General features: G+C 46.2%; 1 protein-coding gene across 1 annotated transcript in view; it reads right to left on the bottom strand.

Moving 5' to 3' along the window:
• The window catches only part of kkv (hyaluronan synthase-like protein kkv), a 91203-nt gene that overhangs the window by 48141 nt on the left and 15677 nt on the right, over positions 1 to 27385 (bottom strand). Inside the window, exon 2 of the mRNA XM_084595109.1 lies at positions 366 to 577. Coding sequence (XP_084451235.1) covers positions 366 to 460 — 95 coding nt within the window. The 5' untranslated portion in view covers positions 461 to 577. The remainder of the gene's footprint in view (positions 1 to 365; positions 578 to 27385) is intronic.

The following is a 27385-nucleotide window of genomic DNA, read 5'->3' as shown; positions in this document are numbered from 1 at the left end:
ACTAATTAATTATCCGCTGGTCCACCCCTCATGTAACACCTCTAGTGGGCCTTTGAGGTGCCAATAAATAAAAATAAGCGTCTCCACTATGACACCTTATTAGTTGTCCTCTGCAGTAAAACGGTGCTCAATGACCCAAAATTCCAAAGTAGTAAATCGACGCCCCGTTATTCTAACTTCATGGTAGCCATAAATGTATTCGAACAATATTGAGTTCAAATTAATGGAGCCCTCTTAACACGCTCTATGCGGACAGGATCAAAGCGTTGGTTAGTATAGACCAGAAGTTTGAATTAAACGACATTGGGTTAGCAATCTACGGAGGCTGAAACAACAGAAACCCTGATGGGCGATTGCGGTCGTACCTGCTGTAGGCGGCGTTGAGCGGCGTGGTCTCGTCGTCTTCGTCGAAGGAGTTGTCCTCGTCCGAGAGCAGGCCGTCCTTGGTGCCGGTCTTCATGGCGCCGCGACCTGATCGGGGGGTTGCCCCCTCCTCCGCTGCACGTCCTTATCCCGGGGTCCGGCGCCCCTTGACCCACGCCGACGTCACCGCATCATGTGACCTTGCCGGCTCCCGCTGCACGAAGCAAAGAAATGGATGGGTGGTCGTAACCACTATGTTCCATACACAGTACTTCTCTGCACTTCTTTTTTATACCGAGACAGTTCATCGCTAAACAGAATGGTGCGGTAGTGTCACGTTCATCTGACACATATCTCTATCCAGAGCCCCTACAACTACAGTGGATATAAAAGCGTGCATGTAGAGGCATTGGCGCCCCTGTACAATACATAATGCTTTAATTTTTTTCCTTGTCATTGCAGCACACTGTATACTTCGAAAACGTCACAGCAAGGATGGGCATAAAATAAGGAATTCGTGCTCTGCCTTCCGCAAACAGAGATAGCGAAAGTTTGCTTTATTGTGTCGGTCGTTATCCCCTCTTTTATAGCAATAATGCAAATAGTGCTTGTGTATTGAGCTTTTTGTAGTTTCAAAGTTGCGTAAGTTTAAAGGCAAGGTATAAAGGGACTCCAGGCACTGGAGAAATGAAAGGAAAAACATTGGAGGAGAAATTAGCAGAAAACGCGAGATGAAAGCATTTTCTCATGCACGCACACACATACGCTCAAATATCTTGTAAATACATGTCTTGGTGCGAACAAAAGTAAACGAAGCACACTATTTCTTTCTAAATTTTTTCACGCGTTGCATAATTTTAACTGGAAGTCATGATATGTGGAGGCCCGGTAGTAGAGGCCAGCGCGCATTCACTTGGACAAATAATGTTTTCTTATATTCAATACAGAAGGCGCGATTGTAATTTTGAATGGAAAAGCATGCTTCGTTTACTTATGCCCGCACCTGTACGCGGATGGTGTACATGTATGAGCAATCGGAAGGGAAAGTTTCTATAGACATGGGCTATGCGAAATATAGGCGCATAGGTGCCATATATTGCGAAAGGCAGCCTCATTTGACTGCGACTCATCAAAGAGCGAGCCTCAGTCCAATTTTTTCCTCACAAAATATATGTCTGAGTTTTTCGGGTTCCGATCCCGAAGTATCCTGTATTGATGTAATCTTTTACAGCAATAGAAGACGTGAGACACATATAGCTTCATTCGCATTTACCGAGCCTGAGGTATATAGACGCATGAAATTTTGTCAGCGTACGGCGACCCGCTAATGATTAACGCAGCAAGAATGAAAAAAGCGCCCTCATTTCTCTGCGGCACTTTTTTAAAGCGTGTAACACAAGACAGCGAAAGCGCGCGCTTAAAAAGAGGTTCGCAGCGCTTTCGCTAGCCTCGCTGGGCCGCCTCTACACGGTAACGGTGCAACGCATCAGCAAGAAACTGGCTCAATTGTTTATTTATTGTTTGTTTCGTCTTTTCCTCTTTTCTTTTTTTGCTTGAGCGTTATGCGCTAAGCTCGCCTCTGTTTTCTTTTGCCATACAAAACGAGTGGAAACACCAAAACGAATTCGAAACACGCTACTATCGCCCCACCTCCGGAATGGAACGGCATTCGCCGCTGCACACCAGACAAAGGAAACGGTTTCGGATAAGAGGCCGAGAGAAAAGCATTCAAGAACAAAACGCGCCTGCGTATTGTCAGACGGCGACGTTCACTGCGAGAAGTCCTTCGAGTCTTTAGCGGCGGCAAAGGAATAGCAAGCAGCTTAGACTGTTCTGCACTGAGTTGAAAGCGACTTATGTGGAGAGGAGGAGAGGAAATCCCACCAGCCGGCTAAGCGCTGCAGCCTTGCGCACAGCATTGCAGGGTTTGAGCGGCGTTTTCAGCGTTCGCCGTTGCGCATGCGGGTCAGGCTCGCGCGAGCGGTGCGTCCTTGTCGACAAATCGCACGTGTGCAGCCAGTTGAAGGCGCACAGCTTCAAGGAGCGGGCAGCATCACTCCAATGCAGCGCACCACGAAGACTATAAACGCTGTCGATTTATATACGGGCATCCAAAGCGAAAGCGTGTATAGTATGGTTCGAAAGCTTAACACTTGGTTAGTTTGTGTGATTTTGCTGCAAGGGCCACAGGCAGCCTGTGCGATAGAGTGCGACTAGACGAGGTCATCTATGTCGCGTATTCGTTCGGAATGAATATGGGGACATGCTTCCGACGCTTACGTGTATACCCCGGGAAGTCAAGGTGAAAAGGGAGAAATCTGGCACTGCTTTAAGCTTCGAAATCTGCGTTCTTATCAGCATATTGCAGAAACGTTTCGTGGCTCTAAGTGAGACGCAGGGCATCCAAAGGGGAACGTTAAAGAAGTCTTGCAAGCATTTTATCCGCATTAACTTCGGCAAGATTTGTTGACACAACGTTCCAACTTTAGATCGGTTTATTATTAGTCAAGAGCAGGTTTCCAAATACCTCGAACACTCAAGCAGATTAATAGAGAGGAAGAAGGTATAAAAGCAAGCATAAAATATGTTGTAATTATATAAAAATAAAGAGCTCGTTCGATCGTTCCAATGATGGTGGCACCGCCGCACGGCCTCCTTTTGAAGCAGCGAGCGGATGATCGCTACTCGCGACGCGGGCGACCGCAGTGGTTGGTTGGTTGGTTGGTTGGTTGGTTGCGCGACTTTTATTTCCATCGGAAATGGGCGTCCTCTTCCCCGCCCCCGGCACGCGTCCCGGGTGCTATCCCTGGTAACGAGGCGGCTCGCGAGCTTGCCCGAGCTCTCTACTTCCGGGTAGCCGTCGAGCCCCCCGAACACTGGGCATACGACGAGCGTCTGCAAAATTACGGGGAAATCATCAACCATTATAAATCGGGGCGTAGATTGGTACCTACGTCAAAAGTTAGCCTAAATAATAGAGAAGCTGTCGCGTGGAGGCGGCTACAAACTATAATATCTTCATGAACCCGGTCTGGCCGTTTCACGCGCTACCAGACCTTAGGGACAATGATCAGTGCAAACACTGTAAGGCGAGAGGGACCCTCGACCACATAATTTGGGAGTGCCCACAATCCCCAGGGATAGGATTAAGTATAACAAGTAGAGAAGCCTGAGATACCTTGCTGCGAAGCGCGGACCCTGCGATCCAGCACCGCGCCGTCCATCTGGCGGAAGAGGCCGCAACAAGCCAAGGGCTACTTGCCAGCCTCTAATCCGCGGGCGCAAGACTCCCTGCAGTGGCTTGGAGTGGGACGATGTGAGCAAAAAAAAATCGAATATTCTTGCCATTGTGTGACGTGAATCAATGAATTGTTCGACGATGCAAAGATATTGTTCCTGCCTCAAAGAAAATCTACAAAAAGCAGTGATTAGCTTCTCGCAGGGCCGGATTGTATTATAAGACGCACATTTCGACCCGCCAGATGACCTGAGTGGTTTCTCAGCGTCGTATCGTGTTGACGCCATGAGCCGCGACGATGCATTCATGCTCACCAATCGCATTAACTGGGTGTATCGTTCCACTGCATCAGCACGAACGCACAGCAGCGTGTAAACACTAATACAATCATATGCAGCATATTGGTTATATATCTTTCAAGGCGGACGTGCAAAAGAAAGGGCTCTTTCCTTAATTCATTCCCGTCTACGTTTCTCCGAATGCAGCTGTTCATTACGGGTGCCATTCAGATTTAGTTGATTCTGATTCATCATCAAGTGGTTTACTGAAAAAAAAGTTAAATGGAGGAATATATTTGTAAACGCAGCTTTCTAGCCATGACACGTCTGTGACATAGCGATATGCACCGCGGAAATCTCAAAATCGTAGTTTAAATTTTCCCATGTGATACGCAATGGGTCTGAATCATCGTGGTCTGAATAACCGCGAAAATATGTTAGCCAGTGTCGACTCCTCACTCGACCACGGCTCTTTCTTTTCTCTTGCTTTTGAAAAACATACTTCGAGCACTGATTGCAGCTGTTCCATTAAGCTGAAATGGCCCTTTGACTACCGTTTCAAACAATAGCATACGCTGCATCTCTGATTGGAGTATATGTGACTGGCGAACGCAGAAAACTAGCTGCTATATACTTGGTATATGAGCAGCGAACATTGAATACGCGTAATCGCCCTTCGAGTGTCCGGCTAAGTGGGATCGGGTCTGTAGCATAGGGCCCAGGCCAGGGTCGGGCTTAGAATTTCGGCCCTTCCACATCTCTATAACAGCGGCGCTATCACCGGTTCGTCCGCCATGTCGTACTTCCGCCGCGCCAATTACACGAGTTGGAACGACACATTGATGCATTATAAAACGAGTAGACGCTGCACCTTACTACTCGCCCAGTCAGTATACTGTCGGCCCTACAGTGCACCTCGTGTTCAAGTCAGCCACGTGGCAGTGAGTCACTAACGGAGATGCAACACGTAACGTGGCCCGTGACCTACCGCGCGACCGTTGTGTAACGTCAAATTCCTGAGTTCGCCGAGGGAAAAGTCTCTCACGAGACTTGCCCCGCAGTCGCAGCAGGCTTGCATTATTAAGGCCGTTTCACATGGTGCGACGCGCACGAAAAATTTCGGCCCAGTCGCAGTGTCGTTGCGGCGCAAATCGCAACTGCCCTTTCACATGCTTGCGGAACCAGCGATTTCTGTCGATGCGGCACGAGCGGCGGCACCATCATATTTTACGAACAATACAGGTAGAACACGCGTAAGATTAAATGTAGTATTTAATTTATATTTTTTATCAAAATATAAAACACTTTATGCAAAATATACATTTTTAACTTTTTCGTTTTGTACGCAACTACGTACAACAGTCACATCAGGCTGAATTCCATAGGCTGGCGGCTGTCTCGTTCGCAACGATCGCTGCGACGGGAGCGGCGTGCGACCAACATGTTGGAAGTCTGCCGCAGCCGCTCTGCGACGGAAGTGGCGGGCCCTTCTGTCGCTGTGCGGCTGAAATCGCACTCTGCTGCGGCGAGAATCGCATCATGTGAAACGGCCTTTACACGAACGAGTCGCACGCCGTCGCGCTGGCGCAAGACACGCCACGAAAAGAGAAAGCTGCCAGACGGCACGCACCCCTGCAAGGCCCGCGCGGGCAGCAGCCGCCGAAGGGGTGTGGACAGCCTTGCCGGTCGTCGCAGTCCAGTTTCTTTTGTGGAGCGGTTAACCTCGATTCTCGGCCATGTTTCCGCTCAGGAGGGCGGTGGCGCCGCAGCGCTGGAGCAAGTCGCTACGGCCATTCTCTGTTCGCGTGGTTTTTTGTGTTTGTTTACTTCCTTCCTGCGGCTGGCAGGCGAAGCCATTCGCACGGCGATAATATCGGAGCTGCCCGATGCTGCAGTGTACACCACGCAACATGGCGTCCTTCTCACTCTCGTCTCCCTACTACCTCTTTGCGCCGCGTGCTGTGCTTCTGCAAAACGGTGCAGTGTAAGCGGTACCTGTCTGCCGTCGACCAATGAGGCTTGATTTCACAGAGCTGGCATCCAGTAAGGCCGCTTCGTGACTGGACGGCACGCTTTTTTCCTTCCGCGTCAATGCCGAACACGTCAAACTTTAACAGACCTTTCACGAACTGTTTCTCAATTCGGTCTCTAATTGGGTGACGCCAGTTGCAGCTCCCAAATACGCAAGCTGCATGGGAACTACCGATGGCAGAGTGGCGGCAGCTCTTCGAGTGCTCGACTGAGAGCCCCACCTCTCCCGGATGGCCCAGAACTTGGGCGTTCACGGACACTGTCAGCTGATAGGCTAACAAAGGGGGAAAGAAGTAACGAGAGAATACTGCCTACGCAAAGATATGTGCAGGGCGTGTGCTGAGCGGCCATGTGTGCGGACAAGTCGGAGGCGCTTTCGCTGCATAATAAGTATAAGCGCTATAATAGCGATTTCGCGAACAGGCACGAAGGCTACCGCTTCGCTGCTGCTTTCGCGGACTCGTTGCGGTTGTTGGGGTATGCGGACGCAATGTGATTCATTTTCAGGGTGTTCAGAGCCTGCGCGCGACGTTTTTGGAGCTGCAAAATCGTCATCTTTAGCAGACGCAACTTTCGAAGGTCCTGTGCTGCTGCCGCATATCCGTAGAAAATCGGTCACGGCAGTTCAGTGTGTTTTTGCCTTTAAATAAAACTATCTCTCTTTACTGCCACAGACCTCAGCTATGCTGCTCACAGCGATTCTCCCAGCCTGAGTCGATCGATACGAAGTGCGAAATCAGATCCATCATCACAGGAAAAATTACTGAACCTTAAAGACTGTTACAAGCGAGACAACATTCACCATAAAAATGTGACCCGTCTTACCGATCGTCATTAAAGGTACACAAGCATGATGATAGTATTGGAGAGACAGGCTTGACGATGGATTTAAGGAAGCTTTTCTAGATGTGAGAAATGTGCGGCTGCACGCACACAGTGCAAACGTACAGTCATGCGTAATATGAGAAAGAACGAACATTTTGCACGAAATTGCAAATATTATCGGTATTTCGCTATGAAATATGACGGCGACCTACGGATATTATGCATCCAAAGGAAACCTCATTAAGAAACTAACTAATCTGTTCTTGTCAAACTTTATTATAGAGTAATCAATAAATGAATGCTCAAACTTTGTTCTAGCTCATATTGCTCATGACTGTACATACAATCTCAACGCTTTTTGGGACGTTTGAGTGATGTACGAAGGGTCGGAACAGTTATTTCGAGCAAGCGCCTACCCCCCATTCCCCGACGGTGTATCATTCGAGTACGATGCCATGAGGTTTCTTTTTCTTTTTTGTTGCTCGTCAAAAGTAAATGCGTTTAACAGCCGGAGACTAAAGAGGCATAGTGCAAAAATAACGGTCAGTCATCTGGACGAAAACTGCGTGACAAATGACAGCAGGCCCAAATCGTGCGGCGCAAGGCGTCGAACGGCGCATTTCAGGCTAGGCAGCGGAAAGCCTCCATGTACTGCACTTAGTTTCAATTTCACATCCGCGTTTCTTTCCGCGTGCTCTCAGGGCGCCCCGCGCGAAAATGCACCCTTTTTTCATGCCGCACCCGCTATACCGCCATCAGTTTTTCACGGGACCATAGAACTCCGGCGGTCCAACCGAAGCGGCCGCACATTTCACCGACAAGCACGGCGGGAAAAACGAGCGCGCTCCTAACCCGGAAACGGCCGTCCAAGCAACATACACGCCACGCACGAGCAGGCAGTGGGAACGAGGGTTCCCAGGCCAGTCCGAACACGACGACGCCGTTATATGTACTGCATGCCTCGTTCCTTCTTTCGGACGGAGATCGCCATTCCTGTATTTTGGGCCACTTTGCAGGACGCCGCCGCCGCCGAACTGACGCTAGTTTCTCCATTGTATTCGCCATTCGCCGGTTGAAGCGCGGCATCGTTCGAGTCGTTATTCTGGAGCACGATCGACAGCTATACGAGGTTCTCTTTTCTATACTTGGCCCTTTTCCATCACATCAGCTCATAACTTTTGCAGGAGCTCATTTTTTTTCTTTTGCTGTCTGCAGGCTAGTTTTGTTGGCAATACTGATACCATCCGCAGAAACAATTAAGATTATTTAGCCGTGGAAATCCAAACTGACGCAAATGCGAGGAGGAAAGCCACTCTCATCTTCGAAAGGTTTGGAACGCTGTGGATAGGGTGTAGACAAAAATATTCGACTCGTTGGCAGGAATGCGCAACGGTGGAAACCAGCGCAAAATTTAAGTCACACACACACACACACACACACACACACACACACACACACACACACACACACACACACACACACACACACACACACACACACACACACACACACACACACACACACACACACACACACACACACACACACACACACACACACACACACACACACACACACACACACACACACACACACACACACACACACACACACACACACACACACACACACACGCACGCACGCACACACACACACACACACACACACACACACACACACACACACACACACACACACACACACACACACACACACACACACACACACACTAAAGGACGATACCACTCGGGCTAATTTGGTTATTCCCCTTTGTCTTCAATGCCCGGTTTAACTGGTTTCAATCGTACATGCATACATAACAAGCTTCACGGCATGGATAAAAGTGACGCCTCTGGAGAACTTTTTCACTTCTGGTGCAGGGTGCACATTGTACACGTGATCATTATCTTTTCTTCCCTTTCTCCCTTCTGTTCCCCGGCTATACAGCGTGGCCTAAAAGTTTTGAATTTTGCCCACCACATGTTGGGGTATTCTGCTGCTTTGAAGACCTCTGTTTCTGTTGTCAGCGCTAATTCGTAGGCCAATACACTTCAAGCCAAGCACATATGCTTTCTCCACTAAGTTTTGTCGGTGTAATGTGACAGTTAAACATGAGAGCACGATAATATAACTTAATAATTTTTATATGTACGTTTCGTTCGGAAACTGAGCATGGGGAATTGTGGCTGTGTACACGCCTCTAGTAAAAACCATTGTGCGATAGGTAATTTGTTCTAAAGAAATTCTCATTTATCCCTGATTACTCTAGGCATGCAAATAAAGATAGATAAAATATTTTTGCTTATATACGTAATCTTCTCCATCACTATTTAATGTGCACCATTTGAGTATTGATAAAGCAAATTTATTCTCTAAGGCAACAGTCGTTTGGTCAAGATCGTGTATGGGAAGGAAAGTTGTTTAACAGCACGGTGTATTAGTCAAGTTGAAATGAGTTCGTATTGTGGACCAGCGCAAAGGAGACAAAGGAACAAGGAAATAGTTATTATAACTTCTCAGCGCCCGTGTCGTCTTCTTTCTTTTTTGGTCTTTTGTCTCTTTTGCGCCAGTGCACAACATGAAAGGTTGTGTGTTTACTGATAAACACGACTCCCAATAGAATAGTTTATTCTACAAATTATGTTCCAGTGCTTTTCATGGCCAAGAGATCGTGACAAACGTAAAGCAAGAGCGAATAACATAAGCGAATATATAATATAAAGTGAAGTGTAGCGAATGGGACATTGATGTTTCACATCTGTATTTCTAAATGGCCATTGTCGGTGGTTAAGTGCATGCAGCATCACCAAATATTCCTGAGTATATTGCTATATCTAATTTTACGACAACTAACATTCAATACATCGGCAACTGAATTGTAGGCAAAAACCGGCACGGAAATCTTCAACCTGATTTTCCCAGTGGTGGCGGTATCCAGCAAAGTCCTCTTTCTCGGCATACCTTTTCGACCTACTCACGGTTAGAGAAACATTAAAGAAACATGTTGAGGGCGTTTTCAGCAAGTTCTTTTTAACTCCTTTGGTATATCTGGCACGTAAATCGGGGGCCGGGGTGGTGAAAAAAGTTGCCCTTAGCGCACAAGTGCCCGGGACCGGTCTCTCATTGCATTCTTTTTTTTTTCTTCTCCCCTAACTGTTTACGAGCAGCGTATTGCATTCTGCGCAGGTGAATAACAATAGCGTGAGCCTTCGTAATATGCAGTGCTGAGAAAATCCATAGTTAAGAAACTAACACATTAATCAGCTCTTACAATCCCCGTGGACACCTTTCTCACTTGGCGGGAGGGCGAGTTTATTGTTTGCAAATGTACCTTCTTCTTGAAAGTGCCAGCATATATATATATATATATATATATATATATATATATATATATATATATATATATATATATATAGCGGAATAAGCTTGCTGTTTTTATCATTGTATAGGATCCGGAGTTCTCTGGGCACAGGCCGCCGTAATGCGTCAATCAATTCAGCGCTCCAGAGAACTATACAGCCTAGACACGGTGCGTTTTCTTTTCATTACAGGACTAAGCGAAGGATATGGCGGCACCTGATATCGCGCATTAGCACACCTTAGGCACGTCGCCTGACCTTGTTTCCGAAAGCCGGAAGCAAATAAAACAATGAAAAAGTATACATAGAAGGCCGGGCGCACTACCGTCCAGTATAAGAAAAGATCAACTTGGCTCTCGCTTTCTTTCTGTCAGTACCCCAGCTTCCTCTATATCCTCTTTTGTTTCCTTTCTGCTTAGATTGCACTGCCAACACGAACTCTTCCGGCAGCCCCACGGAGTGCGGGCTATATTACACGGAGTGAGCGTTGATGTCATTGTTGACCGCATTCTCTCTTATTTCTGCGCCAGTTGCCGCGGAGTCAGCTGTGAGCGCCTTTATGGGACGGGAAAGTCGCATCGCTCTCACTAAGCGATTCCAAAGACTGAGTCGAGGGTAGACCGATCGACCTTAGCGTTAAGGCGCCGTGCGATGCTGCCTGCGCTTTTCTCTCGTGGCCGGAAGGTGCACTGGTATATAGCCGTACACCGTGACCGACGTCCTCGAACATAGCGCCGGGAGGCTCTTCATTGTTTTTTTTTTTAATTTACGCGCTGAGGTAGGGCAGCAGCCAACGTCGCGCGCTTGGTGCGGCGTGGAAAATATGACGACGACTGTGTGAGGCGATAGACTGTGCAATCGAGGTAAGAATTAGCGGACCATGAACTCAATGTCTGAATGCTACGGCAGTTGTTGCTGCGCGACAGAGTGTGAGAAAAATCCTGACCATAGGCGCCGCAGTTATGAACGGTTCGAGACAGTGGTCGCTGATAGCCCTTTAATGTGACGCCCGCGGCCCAAAGGGAGTGTCTTGGTTGGTTTTGTGGACCGACGGCAACGTGGCTATTTGACGTTCGCTGTGCGCACGCAGGCCAGTCAGCACGTTTCTATATACGCGGATGGCCGGTTCGCAGAAAGCGTCGTGGGGAGGTGCCGCGATTCGTTATAACGGGTGTCATCAAAGTCGGCGTCCTTCGAAGCAGGAACTGTATCATCTCAATAACGACCTTTAGTTATGGAAGTGAAACGAAAAATATTGAAATGGCAGGGGCTCAGTGTTCGATCCATTGGTTCGATCATCGTGATGTCACACACACAATTCAAATGATGCTTAATGCTGTTTGCGCACTCCATTACGCGACAGTCTCGATTCACCTGTTTCCAAATTCAAAGTTAACAATTTAGGGCCCTAATTATGAAATATAAAAAAATATTGCCTTCGTATGCTCGCTATTGTTCCCATTCAAAAGCCGGTACTAAAATTGTCTAGCTTCGCTAACGTTTACGAAGTCAGTCCATCGTCAGTTAGCATTTGGTTAGTTTTGTGTTGCTAATCCAAGTTGTTCTTTGTTTGCTTTTTTAATTGAAGAGCTTCTATTAACCGGTTTTACATACGCCGAATATTCTTTTCCCGCAGCAGTCGTCAGAAAAAGGAAATCACCCGTTTGCGCCTCCTTTTCATCGCACAATTCATTCTTATAGTAACAACGTCAAAGGTTCTGACCAGAATGCACTGGTGGGTGGGTAGTTTAAGGTTGTTAACTTTCAGTGTGAGCCCTTTGTGCTTATAACACTGAAGGCTGGCAGACACTTGCAAAGTTGATTGCGCACTTCCCCTTTCATTTCCTTTCTCTTCGTTTAATACCTTTCTCACATGTAGGGAAGCCAGGTGGGCGTTCCCCATCTAACCTCCATGCCTTTCCCTTCGGCTGTCTAGTTCTCTCTCTTGCACGCAAGATTATGTGAGCACGAGTACGCAACGTGCAGATGATATGTGACAAATTCGCATCACTGGGCCTTATGCATTTAATATCGCAGCAGCTTCCAAGTTGTAACTACAATGGCCGCCACCCCTGAGATAGCTGCTTCACATCCACGATAGTCCTTGTACATTTACGAAAAAAAAAAAAAAAGGAACAGGAAAACGGGTGACTATTGTTTCAGTTTGACATAATGGTGGACTGTCGTGGAAGGAGACGACCTTTTTCTTTCTTTTCTTTTTTTATGACACCCAGTCTTACAGTGCGTTCCTTAACAGCCACCCAGGTTGCCGGGGTTGGCAATGTCGGTGACACTGGAATTCTTGGCGAATTAAAGCCATCTCATATACAGGTACAAAAAACTCACAGCATCTCGCACTGCACACATAGCGGCATTGGCGAAACACGACGAACAAATGACTTCGACATGCTTTCGAGAATAATCAAGCTTCGGTCAAGCTGTAAAGTAGTGGAGGACGATGAAACGAACGAGAAGCGTATGGCGACCAGGAACATAAGAAAGAAAAGTTTTGGGCTGTTCTTTCACTCTCTCTCCTTCTCTCTCTCTCTCTCTCTCTCTCTCTCTCTCTCTCTCTCTCTCTCTCTCTCTCTCTCTCTCTCTCTCTCTCTCTCTCTATGTGTGTGTATGTTTGTGGCTCTCGTACATATTCGACTGCAGGTCAGTATTTTCGTTCCCTCTGTATAAATACTAAAGTGAAGTGAAATAGATGGTATACCTTGTTTTCGCAGCAAGTTCCCGCCATTTCACATTCAGCCTAGTTTTGAGGTGAGACCGTGAGTTACCGACAGTATAGGCGGAATTTTACCCATTGCCTCCGCAGCAGCGTCATAAGTGCGTACTTATTTATTTGGCAAGCTGTCGTATGCAGATCCAGAATTCAGGGACAACATTTAATTATGAGGAAAATGTGAGATATTATAAGATACTCTTAGGCACTACGTTGAAAGAAATTCTCTAAACTTTTTTTTTATTCAGGCTAATTCAGGCAACCGAGTGCCTTGATGCAGAGGGTAAAAGGCAAAATAAATCCGCCTGACTAAACCCTAAGCACCACTCGAACACAACAGCGGGGAGCGCTTACATAAACGAACATAAATAGTATAAAAAACAGAATGAAAAATGCAAATGTTTGTGGTACACAAGTTTCCAATCTGGGCAATAATTGCACGGTAAACAGGCCGAAAGAAAACACAACAATGGAGTGCAACAGAAAACACTTATGAAGTATATGTACAGAAATTAACAGTAAATAAAGAGGAAAAGAAATAAATGAACGTTAAAAAAAATTTATAGCGAAAGTTTTTCCCACAAATCAACTTAAACTGTAATGAAAAAACCAATGGGCTGCGGTTCTATTTTATGCATGCGTGTGTATATGTGTGTGTGTGGGGGGGGGGGGGGGGGGGGAGGGGGGGGAGGGAGGGATCACGAATAGCAAACTTTTGCTGCTGAACTTTGTTTGCAATGAGTAATTAAGGAGAACACAGAAACCGGGATGCGCTTCTAAATAATTGTGAGGCGACTGTAGAATATTGCAGCATAATTCATGAACATATCGATAGAAATGGTCTAAGCTTCCGATGTTCAGAACAAATCTTTTTTTCTGAACTCTGTCCTGTGCTCACAACAAATAAGTCAGACTGCTAAACAACAAATAAAGTATAGATTCCTACCGAGAGAATATCTGCTGGTACAGTGACTGTTATCGCGATTTAACCAATATATGATCTTTATGTTCTTTCTTAGTATTTCCGGGTAAAAAGGCTAGGGCTTAGCATTTCACCGCTTCTATTAAACCTCAAGATAAATTAATAAAGAAAAAAAAAGTTGTACAATTCGCCGTTGCTGTTCGAATCAAAACTGGGACTAAAGGAAAAAAAAAAAAATAACATGCCGAAAAAAAGAACCGTATCTTCGAACGTAATTCATTCCAGGAGCTGCGGCACCGCTCTTGTCTGCCGGCGAACTGGAAGTTACCGCAAGCGATTACGTATCACTCTCGTGAGTTCTCGAAAAGGTCTTCGAGGCGACAGATTATTTCTCTTCTTAACCCAATTCCAGCTCAGCTCCTTGGTGAGTTTTCCTCGTTCTTTCTTCTTAGATCATCTTGCAGCCAGCATCCCGCAACCTGAAGAGCACCGCAATTTCCTGACTATAGTCCGCACCCGTGGCCATAGAACTCAGTTTTATCTTATTGATTGTTTTATTCGATTGGCCGTCGTCTACAGAAATACGTTGCTTTACGCCCAAAAAAGACAAAAAGTGGCACACGTACCCTTCCACCCTTCTTACAAAGGCCTGCGGCCATGTTGCTACATCACTGACTTCTCTACTAGCCAGCGTGGAGGAACAGATGTTCTAACCTCACTAAGAACGTGTCTTACGGAAGTCAGGCGCTAATTATCGTCAGACACCTGCTTTGTTTGTATTGAACGAATGAGTAGCGCTGTTAATGTTATTCACGATCAACACCGTACAGTAAGTGCCAGCGAGCGCGTGCAGAATCAGTCAGCTAAGCGTTGCCCAGTGAAGCAAAGCGCTGGCATGGCTATGTAACTACATTGTGATAGCGAGAACCATGCTTGGCGTAACGTATGCTTAACGGGAAATTTCGACAACAATATGCAACGTCTTCCACTCCTACTGATATTCTGCAGCCTATTCTCCGTAAAATATGGTGTAACGCCGGTGCGGTGCCACGCATCTTCCATATTCGCCCGTTCTCTCTATTTTCCCCTCCACTCTCCACAAACAGAAAAGAAGAAAATGGAAATAAAACGAAACAAAAAAGAGACATCCCCTCGTGCGGGCCTCGTTTTGAGCGAACGAGCCCGGTTACAGCGACGAGCGAGGCCTACTTTCATGCCCTCTCACCCTCTTTCTCTTTCTATTTTCACGTCTCCTAAAGCGGGGTGGTGCGTTCCACGGGTCTTGAGGGGAGGTTTCGTCGCTTTGCTCGCAGCCCTTTGGGCTTCTTTATCTTTTTGAATCGTGTTGCACCGCAGTACGCTACTAAAGTAATTTCCGTGAATACTATACTTCGTTCATTCCCTCTCCATCTCCGCCTCCTACTACTCCGTCATCTAAACGATGGCCTAGACGGCGAGATAGCAGTGTACGAAACGTGAGTTACGTGGGTACGGAACAAGTCGTGCCTTACGTGTTGGTGGATGTGTTTGTAATAAAAGGGAATCCTTTGGAGGAAGTGCAAAGGTATTCCGCTGTCGGACCTCCCCTTCCGTTCGACGTTTCCGGGACTAGTTTTCTCTTCCCCAACATTGTCTCACACGCTAGCGTTGTTCGGTGCGTTGTACACATTTGATCGCGAGCGCCGCCTGCGTGCACGATGAAACTATAGCTGCGTTTCTCCATTGTGTGTACACTTTCGACTCTTTGTTTTAAATATGGATTAGAGCAGCAAGGAAAGTAGAGCAGTGGTACTAAACTAAATCTTTAGTTTTTAGCGCCTATTTACACACTTTGATGAAAATATGAAAAAGGCAGAGCTGAGCCCAAGAGGTCGAATAAATGTGCACGCCTGACTATTCCCAGAGGCAAATGAAACCACACTTTCAGCGAAATAAGTCCAGGGGGGTGAGGGGCAATTTGAGGCAGACTTGATATTTACGTCACTAAGAGTACGTGTGTCTTCGTCTGTCTGTGAACTTGCAGTGGAATCTGACTTTCAGTGAAGACTGTCCTTATATCATCTGAGCACATCTTGTATGCAACATTAGTCAGTGCTAATTCTTAACTGTTATGCGGGCACGCGAGAATCTCGTACGTTCCCTTTATTCAGCTACGTACACCTGAACACGTGACCACGTGTATGCCAGTTTCACAACCCTTTTCATATTATATTCTTTTTAGTAGGGCGAGCGAATTAGGAGAAAAAAATTCCTTATGCCAGTACCGCCTTTGTTGTACCGTTGAAATCCATTGCTCGAATTGCATGGCACATGTTTCACTTTGTGCAGGTGTAGGTCGCCCGTCTTGCACAACTGACGCAACTACGAACAAAGCGCGTAAATCTTCGAGAGGCGCATGCAAGAACTCTCTCGTTTCTCGAGAGGTGTGATGAAAACCAATTCGTCTGAAAGTCGAACACTGCACGCCTCCTGTGTTGCGGAAGCGTCGGTCCTTAAAACCTGCAGCTGCAGCTGGCGGAATGAAATGTCGTGCTTCTCCACTAGCTCGCATTCTTTTAAATAAAGTAAAAAGGAAAGAAATATACCGTACAGCGTTTCCACAATTTCGAGCTGAAGTAAGTTTGGAAGCTGGGATTTTGTAGTTCGCTAGTAATGGTGAATTCCAGTCGCAAAGCTTGAACACTTCCAGAGCAACGTTTTCTGCTCTTTTCGGAGCGACTGCATTCCAAACGCAGATGGAGAGCAGTCAAGACTTCTCCGTAGATATCAGTGGAGCCGGCCGGAAGTTTGCGTGACGTATTCATTCAGCGGCACTCTCCATTTCCGGCAGCTTGTCGATGCGCTGGCTCCGCCCTCTGCGCTTTGTAGCAGACGATCAGTACACTTTCAGCCGCTATGCATGCATACAACTTGCCATCGTGAACTGGCACTTTCTGTTGGGACAGTGGGTCGGAGATCAGCCTCAGCTCGGAGAGCTACTGCAAAACTATCTGCGAAAACTTTTTGTGTGCTTCTATTGCGTAAACTCGAAGCCTTTCAATTAGTGCTCTGCTTTAGGAGGCGGAAACTGTGCACCACGAATTTGTTTTATTCGGAAAAAGTCACGAAGAACAGCTATTTGAACATAAACGAAATTATCGCGTAGACTGTCAACACCATCTCAAAAAGCAGCGGGAGCAATGTAGATCCGTATAGGTTTGTAAACAAACGATACGCGTACATGAAGCTCAGCTAGCCAAGTGCGAGGAATGACGGGGTTTTCCCCGTCAGTTCGTGGGCTCCACCTCTCTCCGTCGAATTCAGGCGCTAGCTACCTCGGAGCGTGCGAACCGCTCTGGTTCTGCGATTGGAATTCACCATAAGTCAGCTGCCGATCTCTTTGAGCAAACAAGCGAATTTACAGTTCTGCGCCAGTGCCGTTCATGGTATAAATCACGTCAGCGTCTGTGCATCCGAATCAGGGACTATAGGTGTACAAATAGTGTTCTTTTTCTTCAAACGAAATCGAATACGAATAGAGCATATTCGAATATGAATAGTGGAGTGGTAGCGTTGCTACTGAATTAAATGCGAATAGTGTGCTGTAACCTGAACACGTACAATATGAATTGAATATTATATGGATATTTTGTGCTTGTGCGAATATTCGTACCTAACGAATAATCCTGCGAGACCGTTAAGACTTAGCGGCGATGCTGCTGTGCGACGTTATAACTTTAGCTGCAAACGTAGCTGTCAGAAGGCACAGCACCAATCACCTTAGGGGTTATGCAACACGTAGACAGTATATTAAGTATGTGACCAAAATTTCATGCAAATGAGAAAATTTCTGTTTGCTGCATGCTGGTGGCTCATTTAATGTCCTGGGTGAGAGGCTGAGAGCTATATACATATAAGTAACTGATTCTGATCTTGTGCACCAATACAGGTTTTACTAATCGTTAATGAGCCTACCGCACCATCCGAACCTCTGTATGAGCATTACTAATACCGCCACTCAAATGGGCCTTGTCTTAATTCTGAACCGTCCGTCCCCAGTAGAACAATGACGGCAGCCTGCTGCGAGGCGTCGATGTGGGCCACCTTTCTTTTTTTCTTTTCGTTGTATTTGTACAAGAAAACGACATCGAGTTTTATTCGACATTCGCGCTAATTATTGGAAAACGGCTTCAAAGCTTAAAAAGTGCTCAATTTGTATAGAATCATTTTTAAAAATGATCACTATTTGATTCGTCCACTGCGCCAAATAGGGCGATATTCGATGCGCTATTAAAAAATTTCGGTTATTCCTTACAAGAAACGACATCAGGTAAAATATCGACTACGTGCGCCGAATGTTATAGACGCACGAAGCATGAAGCGAGAGAGTGGGAAACTCGTTAATCAAAACGGCTGAGAATTTAACCGGCGAACTGTGTTTTCTGCTGCTGAATAACGGATGCTTCACGCACATATCTGTCATTTCAAGCCGGTATACCAAGGGATAAAGAAAGCATCGAAAAGAAAAATACGAGACATCAACGTGATTGCGGCCGATGGTCAAAGACCGCTTTTTAGTGACTCGTGCGACCACACGCCACTTTTGGTTTTGTTTGCTTTATCTCTTTTCTTTCACGGCGGCGTCGAGCGGCGCGCGCGCCGTCCGAGGTGAAGTATCCTAGATACACACCGGCCTCGTTATGGGACCAGGAAAAATGGCCACCGTGGTGCCACTCGAGGCTCACGACCTCGTATATATATATATGACGCACAGGTCCTCGTCTTCTACGCGGCGTGTGCTCGGCTCTTATGCTCCTCCGTCCACTGCTGTATACGTTGGCGACCGCTTGATTTTTTCTTTTTTTTTTTTTTATCTTATGGGTGCTGCCTTGATTTTGATGGCCTACATTCCACCGCGCCCTGCAGCTGACGTTTGGACCTCTGAGCTTAATGAAACGTCGGATCGCTCAGCGAGGTTATCTCTCTCATGATCCCATTCTCAGTGATGATGATATGCTTGATGAACGTTGCCAGTTTTCTTTACTCTTAATGTGTCACGTGTAGTGAAGATATAACCATCCTGAAGCAGAGAATATTCTTGCTTGCATATCTGCACGCGGCATTCACAAGACTTATATACTTTTCACCATGCGTCAGCTCCTCGGCAGTTCCCATCAATAAAGAAAATTGTGAGTTGGGATTTGCAGACCTGAATATTTTCATTATACTTCAGCAGTCACATATGACATTTTCAGACCAGAATAGTGAATATTTATTTTGTCCAAGAAGAAAAGGAATAGATCGAGGAGGTTATACTTACGCGCACGTATGTGTTCCCTTGCCACAAGATATTCATGTGAGAAGGCGGTGAAAGCTAGCGAAAGAATGGACGCAAGAGAGAACAGCCGAAGACAGGAGGAGCTCTTCTCTTGGAATTTTCTCTTGTGCCCATATCTTTCCTTGGCTAGAGAGAGGACTGACATACTGCTAATGCGGAAAGGCCTAAAGGAATAGACCAAGCGAGTAATGGTTGCGCGCATGTATATCGTTCGCTTGCCACTACACGTTAAAGCGGTGGCGAAAACTTACCAACTAAAGATGTGAACACAAGAGAAGACTGCCCAGGACAGGGACTGAATAGAGCGCAGGCAGTTCTCTCTGGTGTCTTAGTATATATATATATATATATATATATATATATATATATATATATATATATATATATATATATATATATATATATATTATTTTTTTAGGGGGGGGGGGGGGGTTCTCTCTGGTGTCCCAACATTTTTTTTTTTTTTGGGGGGGGGTCATTTTTTTCCGCAATTAATTTACCAGCAGACCCATCACATAGTCTTGATTAAGTCAGAAGGCATGACAGAACTAAGCTAGCTGTAATTATTTGTTTTCAGCCATATTAAACCTCGGCCATATTGTAGTATTCTGCCATATTAAACCTCCGCGTCATGTTCGTAGAGCAAAGTTGTGAATCCAGAGCATTTTCTTTTCCCTCCTTAAATTCAAAATTTCGGATGTCTCACCCCTCTTCTACTTGTCGGCCTGCATATACGGGTAACATGCGTGCATTTCACGATCAAAACTGAACTTCTTCCTTAGCTCACGTACGGATTAAAAGCACACATAGCCTGTTTGCCTCTCATGTGCAATACGGTAGGCACAGTGCAACTCCCTTCAGTGGCGGAGTAGAAACTTATCGAGTAGCAAATACTGTCTGTATCTTCACCTGTGACAACGACAGCAGCGACCGCGTGGTGATCCACTCGCCAAGCGCCGCGACAAACGGGCTCTGAAATGTACACGAGCGGGCGTCACCGAAAACGTGCACCTTCACGGCCGCAACTGCTTGGAAGAGGCCGTAAAGATTGCGCCAATCTCGCGATAAAACGGGAGCCTCGGCGTGCCTTTTACGACGCTTCTCTATCCAAGTAGCTTCTGCGCGGTTGATTGGCGTCCGGATGGGGTGTTTTTACCAGACACCACTGCGTTCCCTGAATTCGAGTCGTCTTCGTTTTCTGGCAGAGTTCCTTCGGTTCATGTATGAAACCTACAGCGACAACTGTGGCTCGATTGAAACTGTGGAACATATCCTACTTGAGTGCAGTGCGTACGCTGACGAGCGTGCAAACTATGAACACAGCATGGAGAAGCTCTCCCCAGTGCCTTTAACAATGAACAGTGTTTTAGGTCCCTTAGCCTGCCCAAGGCAACAGAGACTCGCGATGAACTTTTTATTTACATATTTGAAAGACATTGGACTCCTTGACAAACTCTAAATTCACCTCGCATGTTTCCCTCTGGCAAGCTGTGAACTCTATAAGCACATTTGTCGGATCATGCATTTCATTATTTGATTTTATATCATTACTCCACAAAGCACCTTAACACGTATTTAATGGCCGTGTTTTATCTCCCCCTTCAATTCTATTATTTCCCTCACTATTCTTTTTTCAATCCTTCCCTCCCGAATTCCCCTACCCACACAGAGTAGCATGCCAGCGGTGCAAAATTCTCTGTTTTTCCATTAAAGAGTCTCTCTCTCTCTAGAGCGATACAAAATGTGCCGTCTTGGTAGAAATATTTAGATCTGCTTGTGAGCCGCTTGTGGAATGCTGGTGATGTGACCAAAGGACTCTACAGGCTATAGGGCAATATTCGTTTTGCATACAATTACAGCTCATGAATGCTTTGCTAGTATCACTACACGAGTGAAAACACACATATGGAGATTTCTGACGGAAGATACAGATACAAAACACGCCCCTGCAGCGTGGTTTAGATACATCGTCCGCATTTTATATGAATAAAAATAGGCAATGGCTGAATTCTTTTCTTTTTTGCGTTTCCGCGAAGAAAACCGTATTACACTTTTACACCGCCACGATGGCTCATTTGTTAGTGCGCTCGAGTGTTCGCCTCGAAGGTGCGGGTTCGATTCCAGCCGTGGCGGCTGTGTTCCGATAGAAGTGAAAGCCGTGCGCCAATGTAATACGTGACGTCAGTTATAGAACCCTAGTGGTCGAAATTTCCGGAACCATTCACTACGGTGTCCGTCATAGCCGATGTCGCCTTGTGAAGCTAAACCCTATAATTAACTAAAACAAATACAATATCCCCAGCATGATAGGGATTAGTGCTTCAATAAGACTCGGAAAAGGAAACAATGTAAAAGCAGCAAAAGGCCGTTGCATTAGAAATTTCTCCTTATGGGTTCCTGATTAAATATGTAAACAAAACTTCCACTGCCGCGTAATTTCGTGTGCTGTCGCCGCCAGTGACGAGTGGTTCTGAAAAGGCAGTGGAGAAGGAAAGCTATCCGTGAGGAGGACAGCGAGAGAGAGAAAAAGAGAGAGATGGCACGGCAGTAATTAAATTACTATATTTCAATGTGTAATGCAATGAATTACTATTCTGGTGTATTAATATAGTAATGAATTGTTTCAATCATTATAATTGGGATGCGAGTAGTCAGTTACTATCCAAATTACTTTAATGAGGAAGCACCACTGCTGTTTATGTCAGCGGAGATTTGATCTCTTGTCTGCCATGACTCGGACAACTCGATAGCAAGTGCGACGGGCGAAAAGTCTAGGCCAGCAAGCCAACCAAGTTGCACACGTGAGCGAGTGGCAGTGTGGACCTTAGCCGCTAGCTGAGAACTGTAGCAACAGGTCTGCTACTTACCATCTTGCGTTTCGTACGAACATATGCATACCTGCAAGCAATTTTACGACGTTTTAGTTGAGCCCAAGACTGGAAACGTTTGTCATGCACATGACAGGGTTGGCCTAAAATGCATGACAGAACTTGTGGTCCGCGTGTTCAATGGTGCTAAAAAGAAAGGTTTGCAGCTCAGCTACTTTTGCGATGTAGCATGTTGAGAAATCTGAAATATTTGCAGGAGCTGCGCCCAGTATATTCCCTTGCATGTCTGAAAATTAAATCTAAGTGAAAATTGCAGTTACTTTCGTAAAGTAGTTGCAATGTAACGTCACAACTTTTGTGAGCAATAACTGTTAATGTAATTTAATTACACTTTCGCAACATTCAAGCGGTAATTAGTAATGATCTTTAATCAGTTCTTAGAAATAATTCTGCCATGAATTACAGAGCGTAACATGCATTTTTGTCAACGTCGGTGTCGAACAATGTACTGGGGAGGGCAACTGATGTCATCCAGTAGATCCAATGAAACTATGCGAGCGAGTTTAGTTACGGTTTGCGGCTTCCCAGTACTGTAGGGAATGTTTAGGAATCGGGGCCACCACGGGATGCTGTGCGCGCGCTCAGGTGAGGTTGTAAAATATTGATGATCGTGGCACCAGGGCCAAGAGGGCGAAAACCGTATAAGCTGGTTCTTGCTGAATAGCGCAATGTTGAGGACGGCCTTTGTCTGAATACAGACACTAGAGTTTCGGTTGAGGGGCTGGGAAGCGCTCCGGCCGATACCACCGCAGACCGTCGGAGTAAGGGACGCAACAAACAGTCTACAGATAGGTAAATAAAAGTTCGAGCATTAGCGGCCACGTTTCCAGCCATGTCTTTGTGGTCGGGCGTGCAAACGGTGGTGTGAACTTAAGGTTCTTGATCGCCGTAGTGATTGTAAGGAGGTGGAGGGTGCTTTTGAGGAGGTGACAGCGCAGGAAGTTACGTGCGGAGACTTGCGAATCAGTAAATATGAAAAGGAGTGGTCGGCATATAGCGAGAGCGAATTCGTGCACTTCGGCTTAGGACGATGGGGACAAAGCGCTGAGAATTTAGAGCTTCCGCTACTCTAACGTGGCGCGCATCATATAGCTTCATACGTGTATAATGTGACGTGCAACACTGAGGCAGTGACTGTGGCGTGCGATCGCGTAGAGCTCGTCGGTCATAGTAGAGGTTGTAGAGTAGAGTGGAAAGTATTGTCCATACGGTGCATGTAGCAGCGAATGGGCAGCAAGATAGACCTGCTCGACAAGCAGGGGAGCGCGAGTAATGCCTTGCATCAAAGTGGCATGTAGGCTTGGGGTAATGCATATATAGGAATAACCTATATAGTTATATACTATATAGGAATGGCTATATAGGAATGGTCTATATAGAATTCGGCCTATTCCCTGTTCGTCTCTGTTTTCGCAGTGAATCTCATATTCGTTTCATCTAAATAATTTCTGGGGCAAGGTTTGCAAAACTAGCAACAAATACCAAGTTCAGTTCGAATTCATAGCGCACAATTTAATTACTTAAGATGGAGGTGCTCAGACGGCTGCTATATCGCTTTGACTGCAGCGGCCTCATTTACCAAAGCATGATTGCAGCCCCTCATCCCACATCCCTCTGTCGCCGTGTCCGATGCCATTGCGTGGCCTTTTGTCTCTGTTCCCGAGGTAGGACTGGGGCATATATGCAGTGACCCTTCGGGCCATTCAAGAGCACAGAGATCGCTCGCGGGCTGCCCTTTGTTTCTCGCGCTGGACGCTGAAAGGAGAGGAGGAGGAAGAGACACGAAATCTGATGTGAGCATAATAACGTGAGAATGTTGCGTCACTCGGCGTCCATTGGAAGCGCCGGTCACGCCAGTAAGAAAAGTTTCGTATGTGGCGTCACAGGCGTCAACAGACTTGTTCGGATGAGGATGCGAACGAAGATATATATGCCAGTTTGTTTCGTCCACAAGGAGTACCACTACAGAAAAGCTGCACACGCAATACTTCGAGTAATCTGTGGACTTGATCAGCACCAGCTCCATCATAACGCTCTTCATAGCCCACGCCGGGCTTAACGGAGTTTACCTTCGTGTATGCCGTATGCCTTGCTTACAGATTGTTATGAATATGTCAGATGGTTTACCCGTGAGCCGTATACAGTGTTGAGAAATTTTTCTTCCTTCTTTATGTGTAGCCGCATGTCCGAGTTATTATTCTCGTCGCTTGTATTTCACTTGCTTTGGTAAACAACATCGTTTTACAGAGTGTTATGCCAGGCAGTGTGCTTCGTTTATTACCGCGTATTCGCCTGCCACGGTACCGCGTCAGTGTTGCACCGTTCCTCGATATAACCCTGTTTTCTTTTTTTTTTAGATACCAATAATTGTCGCCGGTGCCTATTATTTTTTCTCCCATGATCGGGACTAGGATCTGCGCCTGCATCTGCATGCTTTCCGGCGTTCTGTGCTTACGCACGTGAGCTCATTAATATTTCGCTTACGAGCAGTAAGTGCTAAAAGGAAAAAGGAAACTAAATGCAGCATAAAGGCAGCGTCAAGATCACACAGTCTAAGCGCGCCATATGCGACCTATTTATCATGCGTCTAGGCTTCTAGAGTTGAAATGCGTTTACTTCATTTTTGTTTGTTTCTTCATGTCTCCTCAAACCTGTCCCCGTTCAAAAGGAATATAAAGTCAACCAGTTTTTTTTTTTTCACATTTTTTTTTCTTGCGCACACCTCGCATGTCTGTTTTTGTTTCCTCTCTTCAATCTCCGTCCTTGCATCCAGCCCATATATGCAAAGGAATGGACTAGTATAGTTGGTGGGTTAGTTCTAGTTCATTTTAACTCGCCTAATCTGACATTGCAGTTTAATTGAATAATAATAATTGGTTTACAGGAAGGGAAAGGCGCAGTATCTGTCACACTTGCTCTGTGGACACCTGAACCGCGCCGTGAGGGAAGGGATGAAGGTGGGAGTGAAAGTGGAAAGAGAGAAAGGGGAGCCGTAGTGGGGGGCTACGGAGTAATTTCGACCACCTGGGGATCTTTAACGTGCGCTGACATCGCACAGCACACGGACGCCACTTCGTTTCGCCTCCATCGAAACGCATGCCGCCGTAGTCGGGTTCGAACCCGGGAACTCCGGACAGTGGTCGGGCGTCTTACCACTGCACCACCCCGGCGGGGCACATTGCAGTTTGTTCAAACGTAATTTTTAATCCAGTTTTTTACAGAGTTTCTAGAAAGGCTAAATCCGCTCTGGGGTTAAAAAAATTTTTTCACCTCCTTCTACTAGCTAGACCCACGGGGAAGCCCCGTTCATTCTTGTCAGGATCACAGCGCATGTGGTCTGCTGGGAAGAACTCAATCTTGTTCTTTTCTACCTCGACTTTATTTTTTTTATTTTTTTGTCTGCATATAGTATACTGCATCCATACAACTAGCAGTTGAAGTTCATTTCAGTTATTAACTCCATCTATTACCAGATGCTGGCGCTTCGTCTCTGCACGCCCGCTGTCCGAAATTATACGTGCTCTGAAAATAAAATAGAGGCGCGCTCAGGGAGTCGTCATCGACATAAGCAACTTCGTTTCTCGTTCTCACCTTCAAGAATTTATTTTAAAACTTTCCAGGGGCGTGAAAGCAACATTCAGATTTCATGGAACATTCCGGATGACAAAAGAATAATATACGCAGCCGGCTAACACTGAGGGACGCCAGGGGGCTATAGAAAGCACGAGGGTAATATCAGCAATGTATTACAAGTTTGCCTACATTGCACAGGACGGTATAATATATAACAGACTACTGTGATATCAATCTCATATTTCTCCTTTTGAAACTGTGTATTTTTTTTTTTCTTTTTACATTTCTGCACTATTGGACAAGTTCATGTTAGGACCGATGTCTGATTTCAGCATAAGAGAAAAAGCACGTATAACAGTAGGAAGAGGGCACATGCTCTGAGCCGTATTACTGCACTGAACAATAAAAACGGTGAATGAAATTACCTCTATGATGCTTCACTATACCAAACAAGCCAGAGGCATCTAAACAGCTCTGCTTTTTTATAATTTTACTCGGTGGTTAAGTTTTTGCTTAAGTAACGAGATGCGGACTGCTTTTTGTCCGGCGGAGGAACCGTGTGTGGCGGTTACCTCAGACCGAAATTGTATCCAACTGTAGTCACTCCTTCTTCATTACGTTCGAATTGATTTTAATGTGTCACTAAATGTGACATAATTAACTGCTAATTGACAGTACGACGGGCAGCCATTAAATAAATCGCTGAAACCGAGCAGAAATCATTACAATCCAGAAGCTCATTGTAATCCGACATAATTTAAGAAATTCGTAGTCGCGATACTCGGTTTTACCGCACTAGAAATATTGCTGTCGCAGGCTCCGGCGAGCTATGCGCGCTGCGTTCGAGTCGTTACATTGTTCTCTCAGTGCGAACTCTTGGCATCGAATGGTCAGATATTGTGAAAACTTTTTTCTTCTTTTTCGGTGGCTGACACGCGCGCAGCTCCTGCAAGGCGCGCCCCTCGACCGCCGCTGCCCGTCCGTCTACGGCTTTGCTTAATGTGGGGCGCGCGCTTTGCCCTCTACTGCAGCTGGAGAAAAACACCGGGAAACAGGACAACGTCCCACCGAGCGCACGAGAGATAACGGCGTCTGCAGCGACGATGTAGCGGAGAAATAAAGCACCGCCTTCACCCCCCCCCCCCCCTCCCCCACTCGCTTAGCGAACCGGTTGTGTCTTTCTTCCAGCCTGCTGGCACGCACGGAAGAAAGCGCACTCTCTCCATGGTATCCTGGCCCTTTTTGTCCTGTCGGCGCGCACGGCTTCATTCTGGGGATAAACGTTCGCTTCCCCAGCAGCTTTGCTGCACACGCTGGATTAGAGCGAGCGAGGCTGTACTCTGCCATGGAGTTCGTCCACTTGGCGACGAGCGGCTAAAGACACGCTGAACGAATTTTTCCGGTATTTACTTCTTCGTTCGACTAAAGGCATGGCCAAGCATAACAAGCCTAGCACCCCTCGCTTTCACTTTTCCTACAGCTTCCAGCTGGTTTAGAGTATCCAGTCCCCGGGCTGGCGACAACAATCCCGGTCCAAACAAAGAAGTTTGCATGGCTGTTACTAAGATCTTTTCGTTATTAGAAGAGGTTGCAAGAGAATGTGGAGATTTTTTCGTAGGTTGTATCTAGAACTAGGACTGTACAGGTCGTTGGTAAGCTAGCATATATCCTTTTGTCCTTCCCCTAGTTATTCATATCGTTCGGGGTATGTGTTTCTCCATGAGCTATCGCTAACCATCCCCTTTGTCGTCCTCTCTACTGAGGCGGAACCAGTATTTTGTCTATCGCACTGATAATAAAGTTGCATTTCGGAAGAGTGGGCTCTAAGGTAAAAAAAAAATAACCCTCAAGAGTAGGCGAAGG

The sequence above is a fragment of the Amblyomma maculatum genome, chromosome 2 (genome assembly GCF_055883805.1).
Source record: "Amblyomma maculatum isolate TAMU_Amacu chromosome 2, ASM5588380v1, whole genome shotgun sequence".
NCBI lineage: Eukaryota > Metazoa > Arthropoda > Arachnida > Ixodida > Ixodidae > Amblyomma > Amblyomma maculatum.
The sequence above is the reverse complement of the archived record's forward strand: the minus strand, read 5'-3'. Positions and strand labels throughout refer to the sequence as shown.